This window comes from Mustela nigripes, unplaced genomic scaffold, assembly GCF_022355385.1.
Source record: "Mustela nigripes isolate SB6536 unplaced genomic scaffold, MUSNIG.SB6536 HiC_scaffold_20, whole genome shotgun sequence".
In the NCBI taxonomy this organism is placed as follows: domain Eukaryota; kingdom Metazoa; phylum Chordata; class Mammalia; order Carnivora; family Mustelidae; genus Mustela; species Mustela nigripes.
Genome location: NW_026739436.1, coordinates 1,532,261 through 1,547,180, shown reverse-complemented (window position 1 = coordinate 1,547,180; position 14,920 = coordinate 1,532,261). Strand labels below are relative to the sequence as shown.

General features: G+C 36.4%; 1 protein-coding gene across 1 annotated transcript in view; it reads right to left on the bottom strand.

Moving 5' to 3' along the window:
* Nucleotides 1-14,920, bottom strand: part of LOC132008040 (zinc finger X-chromosomal protein-like) — a 61,671-nt gene that overhangs the window by 11,219 nt on the left and 35,532 nt on the right. Inside the window, 4 exon segments of the mRNA XM_059386444.1 lie at nt 5,133-5,152; nt 5,986-6,568; nt 12,720-12,808; nt 13,414-13,481. Of these exon segments, the coding sequence (XP_059242427.1) occupies nt 5,133-5,152; nt 5,986-6,568; nt 12,720-12,780 (664 nt within the window). The 5' untranslated portion in view covers nt 12,781-12,808; nt 13,414-13,481.

The window sequence follows — 14,920 nt, the reverse complement described above, 5'->3', positions numbered from 1 at the left end:
TAAGATTTTATTTATTTGACAGACAGAGATCACAAGTAAGCAGAGAGAGAGGGGGGAAGCAGGCTCCTTGCTGAGCAGAGAGCCCGATGCGGGGCTCGATCCTAGGACCCTGGGATCATGACCCGAGCTGAAGGCAGAGGTTTAACCCTCTGAGCCACCCAAGTGCCCCATACCTGTTACTTTCAAAGTTCACCTGTTTTGTAGCATGTATCAGTGCTTCATTTTTTTTATGATCAAATAATATTCCACCGGATGATGACATTACATCTAAAATATCAATTCATCAATTGAAGACATTAGGGCTGTTTCCATTTTTGTTTGGCTATTGGGATGCTGCTATAAATGGGAAGCCTGGGTGCCTCAGTTAACCATCTGCCTTCGGCTCAGGTCATGATCCCAGAGTCCTGGGATGGAGTCCAGCACAGGGCTCCTTGCTCAGGAGGAAGTCTGCTTCTCCCTCTGCTTCCACCTGCCTCTGTTTGTTTTGTCTCTGACAAATAAATTAAAAAAAAAAAAAAAAAATCTTAGGGTCCCTCAGTGGCTCAGTGGCGCAAAGCCTCTGCCTTCGCTCAGGTCAGGATCCTGGGGCCCTGGGGTCAAGCCCCACACTGGGCTCTCTGCTTAGCAGGGAGCTTGCTTCCACTTCTCTCTCTGCCTGCCAAATAAATAAATAAAAATCTTTATTAAAATAAAATCCTAAAAAAAAAATAATGCTTCTATGAATATTTGTATAGCAACTATTTTATGGTATCTTTTTAATTCTCCTGGGTCTATGCTTAGGAGCAATAACTGAGTCATACTGTAATTCAATGTTTAACTTTTCAAAGAACTACAAAATCTTCCCTAAGTGGGTAAACAATTTCATATTACCAATCCCACTTTGAGGCTTCTAATATCCCCTTTCTTGCAAAACTTATTTCCCATCTTTTAGAATACCCATCTGAGAGAATGTGAAGAGGTTAACTCATTTTTAATGGTTTTGATTTGCATCCCCCAAATGACTAATGATGATAAGCATCTTTGATGTACTTATTTTCTTCTTTGGAGAAATGTGTATTCAAGGTTTTTTCCATTTCTAATTGCTTTGCTTTTTTATTTCTGAGTTGCAGAGATTCTTTATATGTTCCAGTTCCTAGACACTTAGATATAAGCTTTACAAATATTTCCTTCCATTCTGTTATCACTTCACTTCTTCATAGTATTTTTGGAAAAGAAGTATTTTCAAATATGATAAATATATGCATTTTTTTCTTTTCTTGTGCTTTTGGTCACCTATCTTAACAACCATTACTTTCGAGAATACTTACACCTACCTTTTTCCTAAAATGTTTTCAATTTTAGCTCCTACAGATATCTCTGATTGGTTTTAAGTTTTTTATATATCTCAAGGTAGCAGCCCAACATTATTCATTCATGTGTGAACATGCGGTTATCCCAACACCATTTGTTGAAAAATCAGGCTATTCCTCTTTAAGCTATGAGAAGTTCAAGTTGTGAAAACTCAACTGGTTAGAAGATGTATGGGTTTATTTCTCAACTCTCAATTCTATTTCATGGGCTTTTATGTCTGTCCTTATGCCATGTTTCATCTGGGTTACTGCAGCTTTTTTTTGTTTACCTAGGAATATCTTAGTTTCACTTTATTTTTAAAGTTTTAGCTAGATACTTCTTAGTTGAGTATATATATTATATATAGCATATAATATGTAAATGTATTAGACTTATTTCCTTCAACCTGCTGAACAGATCATCTGAATATATCACCTCAATATATGAATATAAATATATCGCCTTTTAAGTCTACATGTTTTTAAGAAGAAAAGAGCTCTCACCTCTTTGAGGAAGGAGCATTTGAGGATGTGATGAGTCAATTCTGTCTTGCTTTCAAGAATTCTTTGTAAACTTTTGATAATTTAAAGTTCACCAAACTTCTTAGCTTGTATGTATAGATGAATATTTTTCATTACATTTCAGAAATTTTCACCTACTACTTTTTGAGATATTCTTTCAATCCATTTCCATTTTTGCTCTACTTCATTCCTCTCCTTCTGGGGACTGTCTATGCTAGTATGCATACAGACAGGTCTAAAAAGCTACATTAATTTTTCTTCATTCTTTTTTTTCCTTCTTCTCAGAGTGGATTAATATCACCTGATACACACTTTCTTTGCCTTTCAGTTTTGAGCCCTCTGGTTAAATTGGTATTTTAGTCTTTTTATTTTAGGTCCAGAATTTCTATTCAGTTTTTTTTAAGTTTCTCCTTATTGATATCCTCTGTTTGGTGAGACATCATTTTCATACTTTCATACTTTCCTTTTTTTTTTTTAAGATTTTATTTATTTATTTGACACAGAGATCACAGGTAGGCAGAGTGGCAGACAAAGAGAAAAGGAAGCAGGCTCCCCACTGAGGAGAGAGCCCAATGTGGGGCTTGATCCCAGGACTCAGGATCCCAGGACCTGAGCTGAAGGCAGAGGCTTTAACCCACTGAGCCACCCAGGTGCCCCCCTTTAGTTCTTTACAATGGTTTTCTTTAGCTCTCTGAACAAATTTAAAACAGCGGATTTAAAATCTTTATTAAGTTCACTATCTAGGATTCCGCACGAGTTTCTTTCTTTTTTTTCTTAAAGATTTCTTTTTTAAGATTTTATTTATTTATTTGACAGACAGGTATCACAAGTAGGCAGAGAGGCAGGCAAAGAGAGAGGCAGGCGAAGCAGGCTCCCTGCCTAGAAGAAAGCCCAATATGGGGCTCGATCTCAGGACCCTGGGATCATGACCTGAGCCGAAAGCAGAGGCCTTAACCCACTGAGCCACCTAGGTGCCTCTCCTCACGAGTTTCTACTCACTGTACTTTTTCCTGTGTTTCTGTCAGGATTATTGTTTCTTTGCACATCTTACATCTTTTGTCCAAAATTGAGTGTTTTAAGTAATATAATTTGACAATTCTTGATATCAAATTCTCCCTAATAATTTAATTGCTACCTCCTTTTAGTGCATGGTATTAGCTCCTTTAAAGTGTTAGAAAACTGCTTAAAAATGTTCTAAATACATTTTTAGAGTCCTTATTTAAAAAGGTATCAATTCTAGTCTAATATACAAAAACTTTTCTTAATTTTTATGAAAACAAATTTTAAAAACCTAATCAAGACATTTTTCCTAATCCTTATTCATGTTTCAAAAATATTTTCTTGTGTATACTTACTTTTAGAATTCCAAAATTTTAGTCTGTGTTCTATTAGATTTTAAAAACTTATGAACAAAACCCAACACCTGATACAGAGCTTACAGTGATGTTACATACATATCCAGTAATTAGGACAGAATAAGAGAATGCCTTCAACATGTATAAAAAAATACAAGTGCAGTATTTTAGTATCCCTTCTATTCCAGTAACTACTAAACCAATATACAAACAATAAATTCTACTGATCCTCAGATTTTGTACATTAGATATTAAAGTTAAGATTTTATTTATTCATTTAATACAAAACTGGCAACTAATTAGAAACTAATACCAGGTAAAATGAGGAAAACACCTAAACTAGATGGCATGATATCCATATGATTTCAACTATAAAGTTAATAAATATGTTCATTCAATGAATAATTCACATGTAATATGTACAAGGTTTGTTGCAGGATATATCTAAGTGGGTAAGATTCATTAGTTTTGTTCTAAAGACAGACAAAACTAATTTAAAAGAAAGAGTATGATCTAGAATACAAAATGATATATAGCAGATATGCTGTAATAATGAGCACCTGTGTCTAGATATACTATGACACAACAAAAAATGGAATTCTTTCGCAGTTATAAAAGTGAGAACTGCAGAAGGAAGAAACTTGATGAGATGGACTCTAAACACTTTTATGAAAACACTTTATCAGCCATGTAGAGCCCATAACTCACTGAAATTTCTAAAGAGAAGAGCAGACATCTGTTTAAATTCTTAAGGTGTACATGTTGAATAAAAATATTAAAGGACTGAAAATGTTTGTTTCATGCTATGAAAATCATTAATATTGATAGATAATTATAGCATCTCAGTTTTTTCTATTATGCAAAAACACAGATCAGGCTACAATTCCTCTTCACACTAAACAAAAAATCCTAAACAGTTACCCTCTAATACAGTATTTGAGGAAGCATCTTTCCTAGAAGGCAGAAACAAAGATATCAAGAAAACTAAAATGTCTGGACAAATTTATCTTATAAAAATCTTATATTCTAAATTTGTATTGAAACTAAATCGTAAATTACTTATAATAAATTCTACCCCCATCTCTGCCTCTTTTAAAGTACGAAACCAAATTATTGTTAGCCACTTCAACACTACTTGGAAGAAGGTTTTATATAGAGAATGAATTTAATGGACATTTATTAAACGAGACTCTTGACATTATCAAGTTAAGCTGGATGTAAAAAAATTATAATTAATAAAAAGCATAAGATCACATATAGGGTAAATAAATACCTACTCTATTCCTAAACTTACCCAATCTCTGTGCTATGCTCAAAGACACAAGGGAACAAGACTTGTATGTAGTGCTGATAAGAACACATTGAACTCTTGTCTATATATGATAAACTTGATTCCAAATACCATAATGATCCCATAAGCAGGTGAATTGAGAGTTATTTAAATCAGCAGGTAGATGATGGGTCTATCTAACAAAGTAAAACTTCACTGATGTAGAGAATGTATCTAAAAAAGAAAGATCAGAGACACCCACCCAGGGAATCTACTAAAAGAAGTATCAGGACATCTACTATATAACTAAAACTATGTCTAATTATGTGCTAAATGATAAGAAGGTAAACAGCATCTAGAAAGCCAATATGCAATAAGAAGCAGTGAACAGAGTATAAAGCCAATGATATTAAATCTCTAATCATTCTAGAAGTCTACATAAATTAGTGTTTATGGTTATGTATATGACCACTTTATTTCAAGACACTACACTAACACAGTTCCAAAGCCAATAATGAATTTGTTTTTAAAAATATTTTCATTATTGGGGCGCCTGGGTGGCTCAGTGGGTTGGGCCTCTGCCTTCGGCTCAGGTCATGATCTCAGGGTCCTGGGATCGAGCCCCGCATCGGGCTCTCTGCTCATCAGGGAACCTACTTCCCCCTCTCTCTCTGCCTCTCTGCCTACTTGTGGTCTCTGCCAAATAAATAAATAAAATCTTAAAAAAAAATTTTTTTTTTCATTATTTTGCAGGCAAAGAGGAGTGGTATAGAAGAAAATAAGGACAGAAGTCACTGCACAATAAAAGACAAGATTTTTTTCAAGCTAAAATCCTTTCTAGGTTCAGTAGTTATTCTGATAAGGTAATAGCCTAATCACATCATCACGTTATTTCTGATTTCTAATAGTTCATTCTTTCCAGCCTCCCTCATCTCTTTTTTATTTTATTTTTTAAAGTAGGCTCTAGGCTGGGATGGAGCCCAATGCAAGGCCTGATCTCACAACCCTGAGATGAAGACTTGAGATGAGATCACGAGTCAGATGCTTTACCAACTGAGGCACAGGTCACCCTCAGATTAGAAATAACTCTTTAGGTGTACCTGGGTGGCTCAGTGGGTTGAGCCTCTGCCTTTAGATCAGGTCATGATCCCAGGGTTCTGGGATCAAGCCCCGCATCAGGCTCTCTGCTCAGCAGGGAGCCTGCTTCCCCCCACTCTCTGCCTGCCTCTCTGCCTACCTGTGATCTCTCTCTGTCATAAAAATAAATAAAAATCTAAAAAAATAAGTTACAAAAGGAATGGTGATTTAAAAAAAAAAAAAAAAGGAAATAACTCTTTTACCACTTCAGTTTTCTTAATTACAGCTTACCTTAACAAGATCCAAAACTAGGACAATAATGCACATAGGCCTGTGACATTTATCTTAATTTAGTTAAGTTTAAGTAAAGAAAATGTCATCCTGATATATGATAAAAGATAGACCTCAAAAATACCTTTGACAATCACTATACCCCAAAGACTTACAGGAAATCATAAGGTAGTCCTCACAGTTGCTTTTGTCATCATCTTGTTGGTCCACAGGGATCCCATTGGCATCTATGACTGCTTCAGAGGCACAATCTGCTACCAATACTTCTTCTGAAACGACGTCTGCTGTCAGAGGGTCAGTAACGATTTCTGCTTCTACTACACTATCATGAACCATGTGTTCAACATGTCCAATATCAGACACATGTATAGAATCACTTGTTAATACATGTTCTGGCACAGACATTGAGGCTGAAGTAATGTCGGAAGCTAAAACATCATCTGGGACCGTGCAGTGTGCTAAAGAAACTTCTTCAGTTACATCTGAGTCAAGCACTTGCTCAGGTATAATGACATTTTCAGATATATCTGCTTCTTCTAAGATATCTGAGCAGTGAACATCCTCAATCACAACATCCTCTATAACATCTTGGATTACAACTGAATCTGGGTCATCAGGAACAAAGTTATGTACAGTTATATCTGAATCCACAACATCTGAAACAAAAACAGTTTCTTGAACTTCCACAACAATCTGATCACCATCCATGTGCGTAGCATCAGTTCCTTCAAAAAACAAAAAATTAAAATGACAAATTTCAGGTAGGCATGCATGACTGTCTTCAATGATATAAATGATATTTAATTTCTACCAGAAAACAAAAATATATCCTGTTTTCTCAAACACTGAAATAGATTAAGGAAATAAAAAGGGAATCTATTTTTGATTCATATAACAGATAAAAATTAACACAAGAACTGCTTCTACTCAACCCTCTCAATTAACAGATTAAGAAATACTAGGAAGCAGAAAACGTGAGGCAGTCGCAGAAAAGTATTTTTTGAACATCAACATTAAAATCTCCAGGAAAATAAAATCCTACGGGATAATTATAAATGTTAAGGAAGTAAGATAAATTCAGAAAACAAACCATTTTCCTTCATATCTGTTCCATTTTCCCTTTCTTCTACATTTCTTATACATGTCAGTTTTCTTCTTTTCAACACTATTACTTACTTTTCATTCCTTCCATTTCTTTCTTTCCCTCTTTAAAATTAACCCACTATATGCTGGTGTAATGTTCCAAAAGTATCCACCATATATGACTGGATATTTAGAAATTAAATTGTGAATTTAGGCAAAGAATTGGGGCGCAAATGAAAACAGAGCTAGGAAGCTATAGAGGAGCAACAATAGCTGATTAAAGATTTCTGTGGATAGATAAAAGTGAACCTGCTCTGGAGCACTGGAGGGTGAGGTTAGTGGAAGTGGGTCATACCAACTTCATAAGAATACTGTCTCCATCTATCCTCCTCCCATCACCCACACTCCAATCCCAAGGCAGCTTCACCAATTTTAAGAAATACTATTTCTAGTCCACTCCACACTAAAGAATAAAGCTATAGGAGTGAAACAATCGCAGCCCAGTGAAATTAAATGACTTCACCAAGATCACACAATTGTTTGCACAGCACATGGTACTCAGTAAGTATCACTCTGAATGAATGAGATGAATGGGAACAGAAACCAAATTATTCTTACAAAAATTATTACATAAAACAAAACAAATCTGGTATCTTGGCTCCTGGTCCAAAAAATTAACAAATATGAAGTCTTACCTAAAAAAAGCTACTCAATTAAGCTATTGGTCCTGGTTGTGACTTAGGAAAGTTGGCCTAAAGCAGGTGCCTAACTCAGTGACTGTGTCTCACTGCCTAGGCCATCAGAGAAACACAGATAATACAACTAACAAAAAGGATCAACAAAAGCCAAAGAATGATAAAAGTTGTAGCAAGTCCTTAAAGTCAGTTAATGCCCACTTGAATTACATATAGAAATAAAATGTTTTTTTCATTTCTATAGAATTATTAATTGCTTTCAATCATCTGTCTTTATGTTTCATATTTAATAGTTCACATCAAGTAATACATCACTTTAATTCCATCTTCAAGACATAAATGTAGAACCATTTAAAGGCAAGAGCACTGCTTAAGAAGTATAAGACAGAGAGAAGTATTTAGAACTTATTCATTTTGGGACCTTGGGCAAGTCATTTAACCTCTGAGTTTCAGTTTCCTGTCAGTAAAATGAGGACAGTATTATCTGCCATGCATACCTCACAGGACTGTTGGTGATGATCAAATGGGAATATATGGGAAGTGTTCTGAAAAACTGTAATGAGAGATTTCATTATTATTAGGACAATGAAAAAGGAGGCCCTAGCAGATTAAGTGACTTGCTCAAAGATGAATGCACACCATTAACTGTCAATAATGAGGGCTAAAATGCAAACAGCTCATGACCCAAGACTGCTGTGGCAAGATTAAGCTAATAAATACCTTGAGTTTTTCTCCAAAGAACTTATAAGTCTCTCTGAAGCACATTTTTATACTTCACTATGTTCAAGTGAAGAAAGAATTAACTTTGCATGTACCACCATCAAAATGACACCACCAAATATGAGTCAAAATACCACCCCAAACTGTTTAAGAAACACAAATGCATGCACACACACATAGCATTTAGAAATCATACTAAAATCCTCATGTTTCTTGGTAGAATCAGTATCTACTGCTTTAATATATGGAAAATATCACATAAAATTCAGTGAGTAAAATTTTAATTACCAAGAGTAGAATAGAACAGTAAATAATTTTATATTATAAAATCTAGTACAATCGTTTTCAATACTAATCTACTGAGAACCTTGGGTAATCCGGTTGCTCATTTTTTCCACTGTTAGAACTTCATAAATAAAATTTTCCTTGTGTAGTCGGGAAAACAAATAACATTCTATGTGGCTGATGCAATAGGCTTCCTGAAAAGCCTCTTGAGAAACAGAGTTTGAAAGCAGGAAAACTGTCAAAATACAGAGGAGCTTTACAACTTATCTCCTGGACAATAAAAAAAAAGTGAAATGATATGCTCCAAGTATTACATTAGGATGAGTATGCTACTGGAGTAGTAGATAAAAGAAGAAAACTGGGAGCCTGGAAAATAGCTCTAGTATTACAGGTTTAAAATGAGATAACAGTGCTTAGGCCCAAATGATAGGAACTGCTACGAGCAGTGGTGATAGGTAGATTTCCTTACCCACCCACTCCACCCTATCCACCCTGCAAGATGTCCACACTCCCATCACTGGAACTATGAATATGTCACATTATGGTTTATGCCAGAAGGTTTTTACAGATACAATTAAAGTCATAAATCTTATACTGAAAATTTGAGTGAGTCCAATCAGATCACACAAACTCTTAAAGCAAAACTTTCCCAGGTAGTATCAGAGTTGAAGCAGAGTTTTAATTTTGAGAGACTTAATTCACTGTTGCTGTAGGAACTACATGGAAAGCATGAGAAGGAACAAAGCAGTGGCAAGGAGCCAAGACGGCCCGCAGTTGACCGCTATCCATGAAATGGGGACTTCAGGCCTACATTTAAGGAAGTGAATTCAGCTAATCACCTCAATTATTTTAGAAGCAGAATCATAGCCAAAGTCCCAGAAAGGAATAATACCCTGTTCACACCTTTAATATAGCCATATGAAATCCAAAACGGATAGCCATCATAGACTTTTAACCCAAATAAACTGTGAGACAATTTTATTGATTTAGAATACTAAACTTGTTGAACTTTCGGTGTTGTAACAGAAATAAATCAGGTTTTGGTACCAGAGAATGGACTGCTACTATACAAATGCCAAAAAATGCAAACTGACTTTAGAATGGAATATTCTCTTGAATAGACCCCTAGTAGAAATATGGATGCTAACAACTCAAACTAGTAAGAACTCAGAAGAAATGACCAAAGTAGAGAAATCCTACACAAACTCAAAGAATATCAAAGTCACCATGCACAGACTGTTAACAGAAATCCAGACTATAAAAACTCTGCTAGCAAGGGCTCAAAAAGAAGTAAGAAACATGTTAATGGAAGAAAGGAATATCTTAGTTACAGGTTTTGACAGATATACTACCTATATATTATAGGTTTTGACTGTATACGACAGTTATGTGAAAAGTGTAACTTAATGATGAACTAAGTCAAGGAGAAAGGAGATTTCAGCAGTGTTGAAGTTGTGGCCTTGTTTCTTCTTGATGCTTATAAAAAATCAAGAAAAATAAAGTTAAATTGAAACAAAAAAGTAGGGCGCCTGGGTGGCTCAGTGGGTTAAGCCGCTGCCTTCGGCTCGGGTCATGATCTCAGGGTCCTGGGATCGAGTCCCGCATCGGGCTCTCTGCTCAGCAGGGAGCCTGCTTCCTCCTCTCTCTGCCTGCCTCTCTGCTTACTTGTAATTTCTCTCTGTCAAATAAATAAATAAAATCTTTAAAAAAAAAAGAAAAAAAAAAAGTAACAGGATTTGAAACCTGTACAAATTTTTAGCCTGTACAAATGGCAAAAAGGAAAAAAAAATTAAAATTTCAGGCAAGAAAATTCTAGAACAAAAGCATGCTATGTATGGCTCTATGACTCTTCCCTGAAGATCAGTAGGTCTGAAAATGCACTCATTTAATATCTCTTTTAAGTCATTAATAGTGTGCCTCACAGATACCTTCAATCAAACTACAGTACTTAGCCTAAGGGGCTTAAGAGCACTGTGCCTCACCCATCTCCAAGAAGAAATGCTTTATCTCTGAAAGGTATATAGATGAGAGTCTTGTCTAATGAAGTAAATTCTCACGACCCAGGAGATACACAAAATTCTTTAAAAAATTAAAAAAAGAAAATTTGGGGGATGCCTGGGTGGCTCAGTTGGTTAAGCAGCTGCGTTTGGCTCAGGTCATGATCCCAGCGTCCTGGGATCGAGTCCCACATCGGGCTCCTTGCTCCACAGGAAGCCTGCTTCTCCCTCTGACTCTGCCTTCCACTCTGTCTACCTATGCTTGCTCTCGCTCGCTCTCTCTCTGACAAAAAAAAACTTTAAAAAAAAAAAAAAAAAAGAAAGAAAATTTGGGAGTGTGGACTGAAAGGGATAGAGAAAGTATCTTATTAAGAACAGCTGGACTGGGTGCCTGGGTGGCTCAGTGGGTTAAGCTGCTGCCTTCAGCTCAGGTCATGATCTCAGGGTCCTGGGATCGAGTCCCGCATCGGGCTCTCTGCTCAGCAGGGAGCCTGCTTCCCTCTCTCTGCCTGCCTCTCTGCCTACTTGTGATCTCTGTCAAATAAATAAATAAATAAAATCTTAAAAAAAAAAAAAAAGAACAGCTGGACTTCCAAATTCTAGGTGCAGAGCAAGTTAATAAAACTACAGACCCATTTATCTTCCTTTTCAACCTGTTGTAACCAGAATATTCAAAACTGCACTACCACTCACAATGGGAACAGAAACCTTCTCTGGCTTTGTAAATCCATGAGGAAGAAGAATTATGCTTCAGAACTTGTACTTACTGGACTACACCCAGAGTGTTATGGGTCCCTGATTTAGATGCTATGAGATTTCTGAGTTGCTTCATTTCTCTTCTTTTTGGCAAATATTAAAATATTTAGTATGTGAATGTTAAACAACATATACTATACAAGCAATGGGCCAAATAAATCAAATAGCAAATCAAAATACGTCTCAAAACAAAAGGAAAAGAGGGGAGCTTGGGTGGCTCAGTCATTAAGCATGTGCCTTCAGCTCAGGTCATGATCCTAGGATGCTGGGATCACGTCCCACATTGGACTCCCTACTCCATGGGAAGCCTGCTTTTCCCTCTCCCATTCCCCCGCCTGTGTTCCCTCTCTCACTGTGTCTCTCACTGTCACTAAATAAATAACATCTTAAAAACAAAAAAAAAAAACAAAGGAAAAGAAAACACAACATTCTATAACCTATGGGATGCAGCTGGACTGCTTAATTTTAGATGAGAATTTTGGATATTAAGTGAAAACCTCAAAAGAGTGAATTTTACCATGGGAGGAACATAAATGTAGACAGTGGTAGGCAGAATGGTCTCCCAAAGATATCCAAACCCTAAAATCTGAAGTTTTTAAAAAAGACATTATTTATTTATTTGACAGAGAGAGAGATCACAAGTAGGCAGAGAGGCAGGCAGAGAGAGGGGGTAGCAGGCTCCCTGCTGAGCGAGAGCCCAATATGGGGCTTGATTCCAGGACCCTGAAATCATGTCCTGAGCCAAAGGTGGAGGCTTAATCCACTAAGTCACCAAAGCACCCCCTTATCTCTGGACCTTGAAATATGTTATGTGACATAGTTAAAAAGTCTTGGACATCTAATTAAAGTTATAGATATAAGAGCAGATAAAATGTAGATTACTCTGGATAAGCTTCTGGCTAGAGTCAGATGTGTTGTGAATAGGAATGCCAGAAGATTTAAACATGACAGAGACTCAACTCACTGTTGCTAGAGGAAATGACATGTAAAATAAGAAAGGGAATGTGGGCAGCCTCAAGAAACAAAAAGTGGTCCTGGCTAACAATCCATAAGAAGAAAAACACAGGGAACGAAGTCCAGCCAAAGTTTGAATGTTTATGAAAGAACTAGAGAATTTAATAGTATAACTAGGGAAAATGAGAATAACAAGACAACAGTAATTTTTTTGATACTGATGCAGTTACTGACACGAGTATGAGCTGCCTATGGGATTCTGACAGGATAACAAGATACCTAAGTATGAATCAGTGTAGGATCTAGCAATTCATCCTCTTGATAAGCAAACTCCAAATCTGGCAGATGGGAAGTGGAACAACCCAATAATTTATCTATATATATACCTATTCCATCAAAAAAGGAGTTTGGCTCTTGTGGCTGCAATTCAAGTTCATCTTCATCCATGGCCTTTGATTCTCATTAGTCACAGCTCCTAAGCCAGGAAATAAAGTATACCAAATATTAATTATATTAGTCACATACTTAAAATGTCATCATGATCTTTACATTTCTGAAATCCTCGAGTTTCTTAATTTACCAAAAACTTATCAATGTAAAATAAAAGGGAACATACTGATTTCCAGTGATGTATAAGCAGCTCTATCATTTAATGTATGAAAGTGCAATTAAACAGGTTGAGAGTGTTTGGGGATTTTTGTTTGTTTAATTACAGCATAAGTTATATAAAGTGAACAAATCTTAATTGTTCTGCTTAATAATTTACATATATAAATATGTATACAAATAAATGTATATTTAAAATTATATTAGCATTGTTCAGACTGGGATACAGAACACTGCTCATACCCCAGATGACTCCCTCTTACCTCCTCTCTACCCGCAATCCAACAACTCTTTGAGAGTCACCTTAATATATTTTGTTTAGGGGGAATTTCAGCAAGATTTTATTGTACTTTTAAATTTAATGTAGTCTGCAATCTTTCCCTCATTACAAAATGGTAAAAATACAAAATCTGTACAATTCTTGATATTCTTTGGAGATTTCTGTGTAGCTTACAATGACCTATCTTAACTGACCTTCTGACTGCAGAAATAATTCTCACAGTATATTTAGATTCTCCAGGCCACAGGTGAATTGGTACCAGCTACAAAAGGTAAAAAATAAATTTATCTTTGAACAAAGTAAAATGAAAGTGCCATCTATATAATACCTGAAAATATAAACAGGACTTGTGTGTACATGCTGTTTCCCTCTTACTCCTTTTCTCTTTCCCTCCTCCCTGTTCTCCCATTTTCTTTTCCTGTCTCAAACTATAGTAAATAAAGAAGTGTTGAGGGTCATATACTGAATCTGCCTTACGGAGGGCAGGAGAAACAACCAATTTACAAAAAAAGTTAAAATATAAATAAATACGGGGCGCCTGGATGGCTCAGTGGGTTAAGCATCTGCCTTTGGCTCAAGTCATGAGCTTCCCATCAGGGCTCCCTCCTCAGTGGGAAAACTGTTTCTCCCTCTCTCACTACCCCCAGCTTGGGTTCCCTCTTGCTGTGTCTCTGTCAAATAAATAAATAAGATCTTAAAAAAAAAAAAACCCACAAAAAAACAAACAAATATATGCCAAAGCAAGTAAGCAAGTAAGTACACAAAAGGAACAAAAAGACATCAGGGGCCATGATTTACTTATGTTAGGAGTATTAGCTAAGCTTCCTAACAGGTTTTCTTAACTTCACTTTCTCACTTTCGAACTCACCGTCAAAAGGGCTATTAGTTTATAATCTTTATAATTTTTGCTAATGACACACAAAATGTACATCTGTTAAAATTTCAAGTAATGCAGTGTACTGACAATAACTTCTTATTTTCTGTATTCTTCTTGCTTTGTCATTTGGGGCCTTGATCTGGAAGAGACACAGCTATTTCTAGGGCTTGTTAAATCCTATAGACAGCAAATGTTCCCCGTAAGTGCACCATCAGAATACTAATTAACCAATCAGAGCCACATACTCAAACACCAACTTTACATACCAAGTCAATATTTCTCCTACCATAAAATAAGATTGGAAATTATTTGAACTATCCAATCTTAAATTTAGCATATCTACCATACCTTGCCTATTCCTACCTAATAAAGGTCCCCTCTCCTAACTAATTATAGTCCTTCCCTTTTGCTCCTTCACCGTATGACATTCCTCACTCTTTCTCTTCTCATGGTTTTGAGTATAAGCCTCTTTTAAAAAAAAAAAACTATTTATTTGAGAAAGAGAGCACACGCAAAAGTGGGATAATAGGCAGAGGGAGAAGTAGACTCCCCACTGAGCAGGGAGCCTAATGTGGGGTTCCAGACAGCTGCTTAACCAACTCAGCCAGGCAGATGCCCCATAAACCTCTTTCTTCAAGACAATCACTTTCAGGGTGCCTGGGTGGCTCAGTGGGTTAAGCCGCTGCCTTCAGCTCAGGTCATGATCTCAGGTCCTGGGATCGAGTCCCACATTGGGCTCTCTGCTCTGCAGGGAGCCTGCTTCCTCCTCTCCCTCTCTCTGCCTGCCTGTCTGCCTGCTTGTGATCTCTGTCTGTCAAATGGAT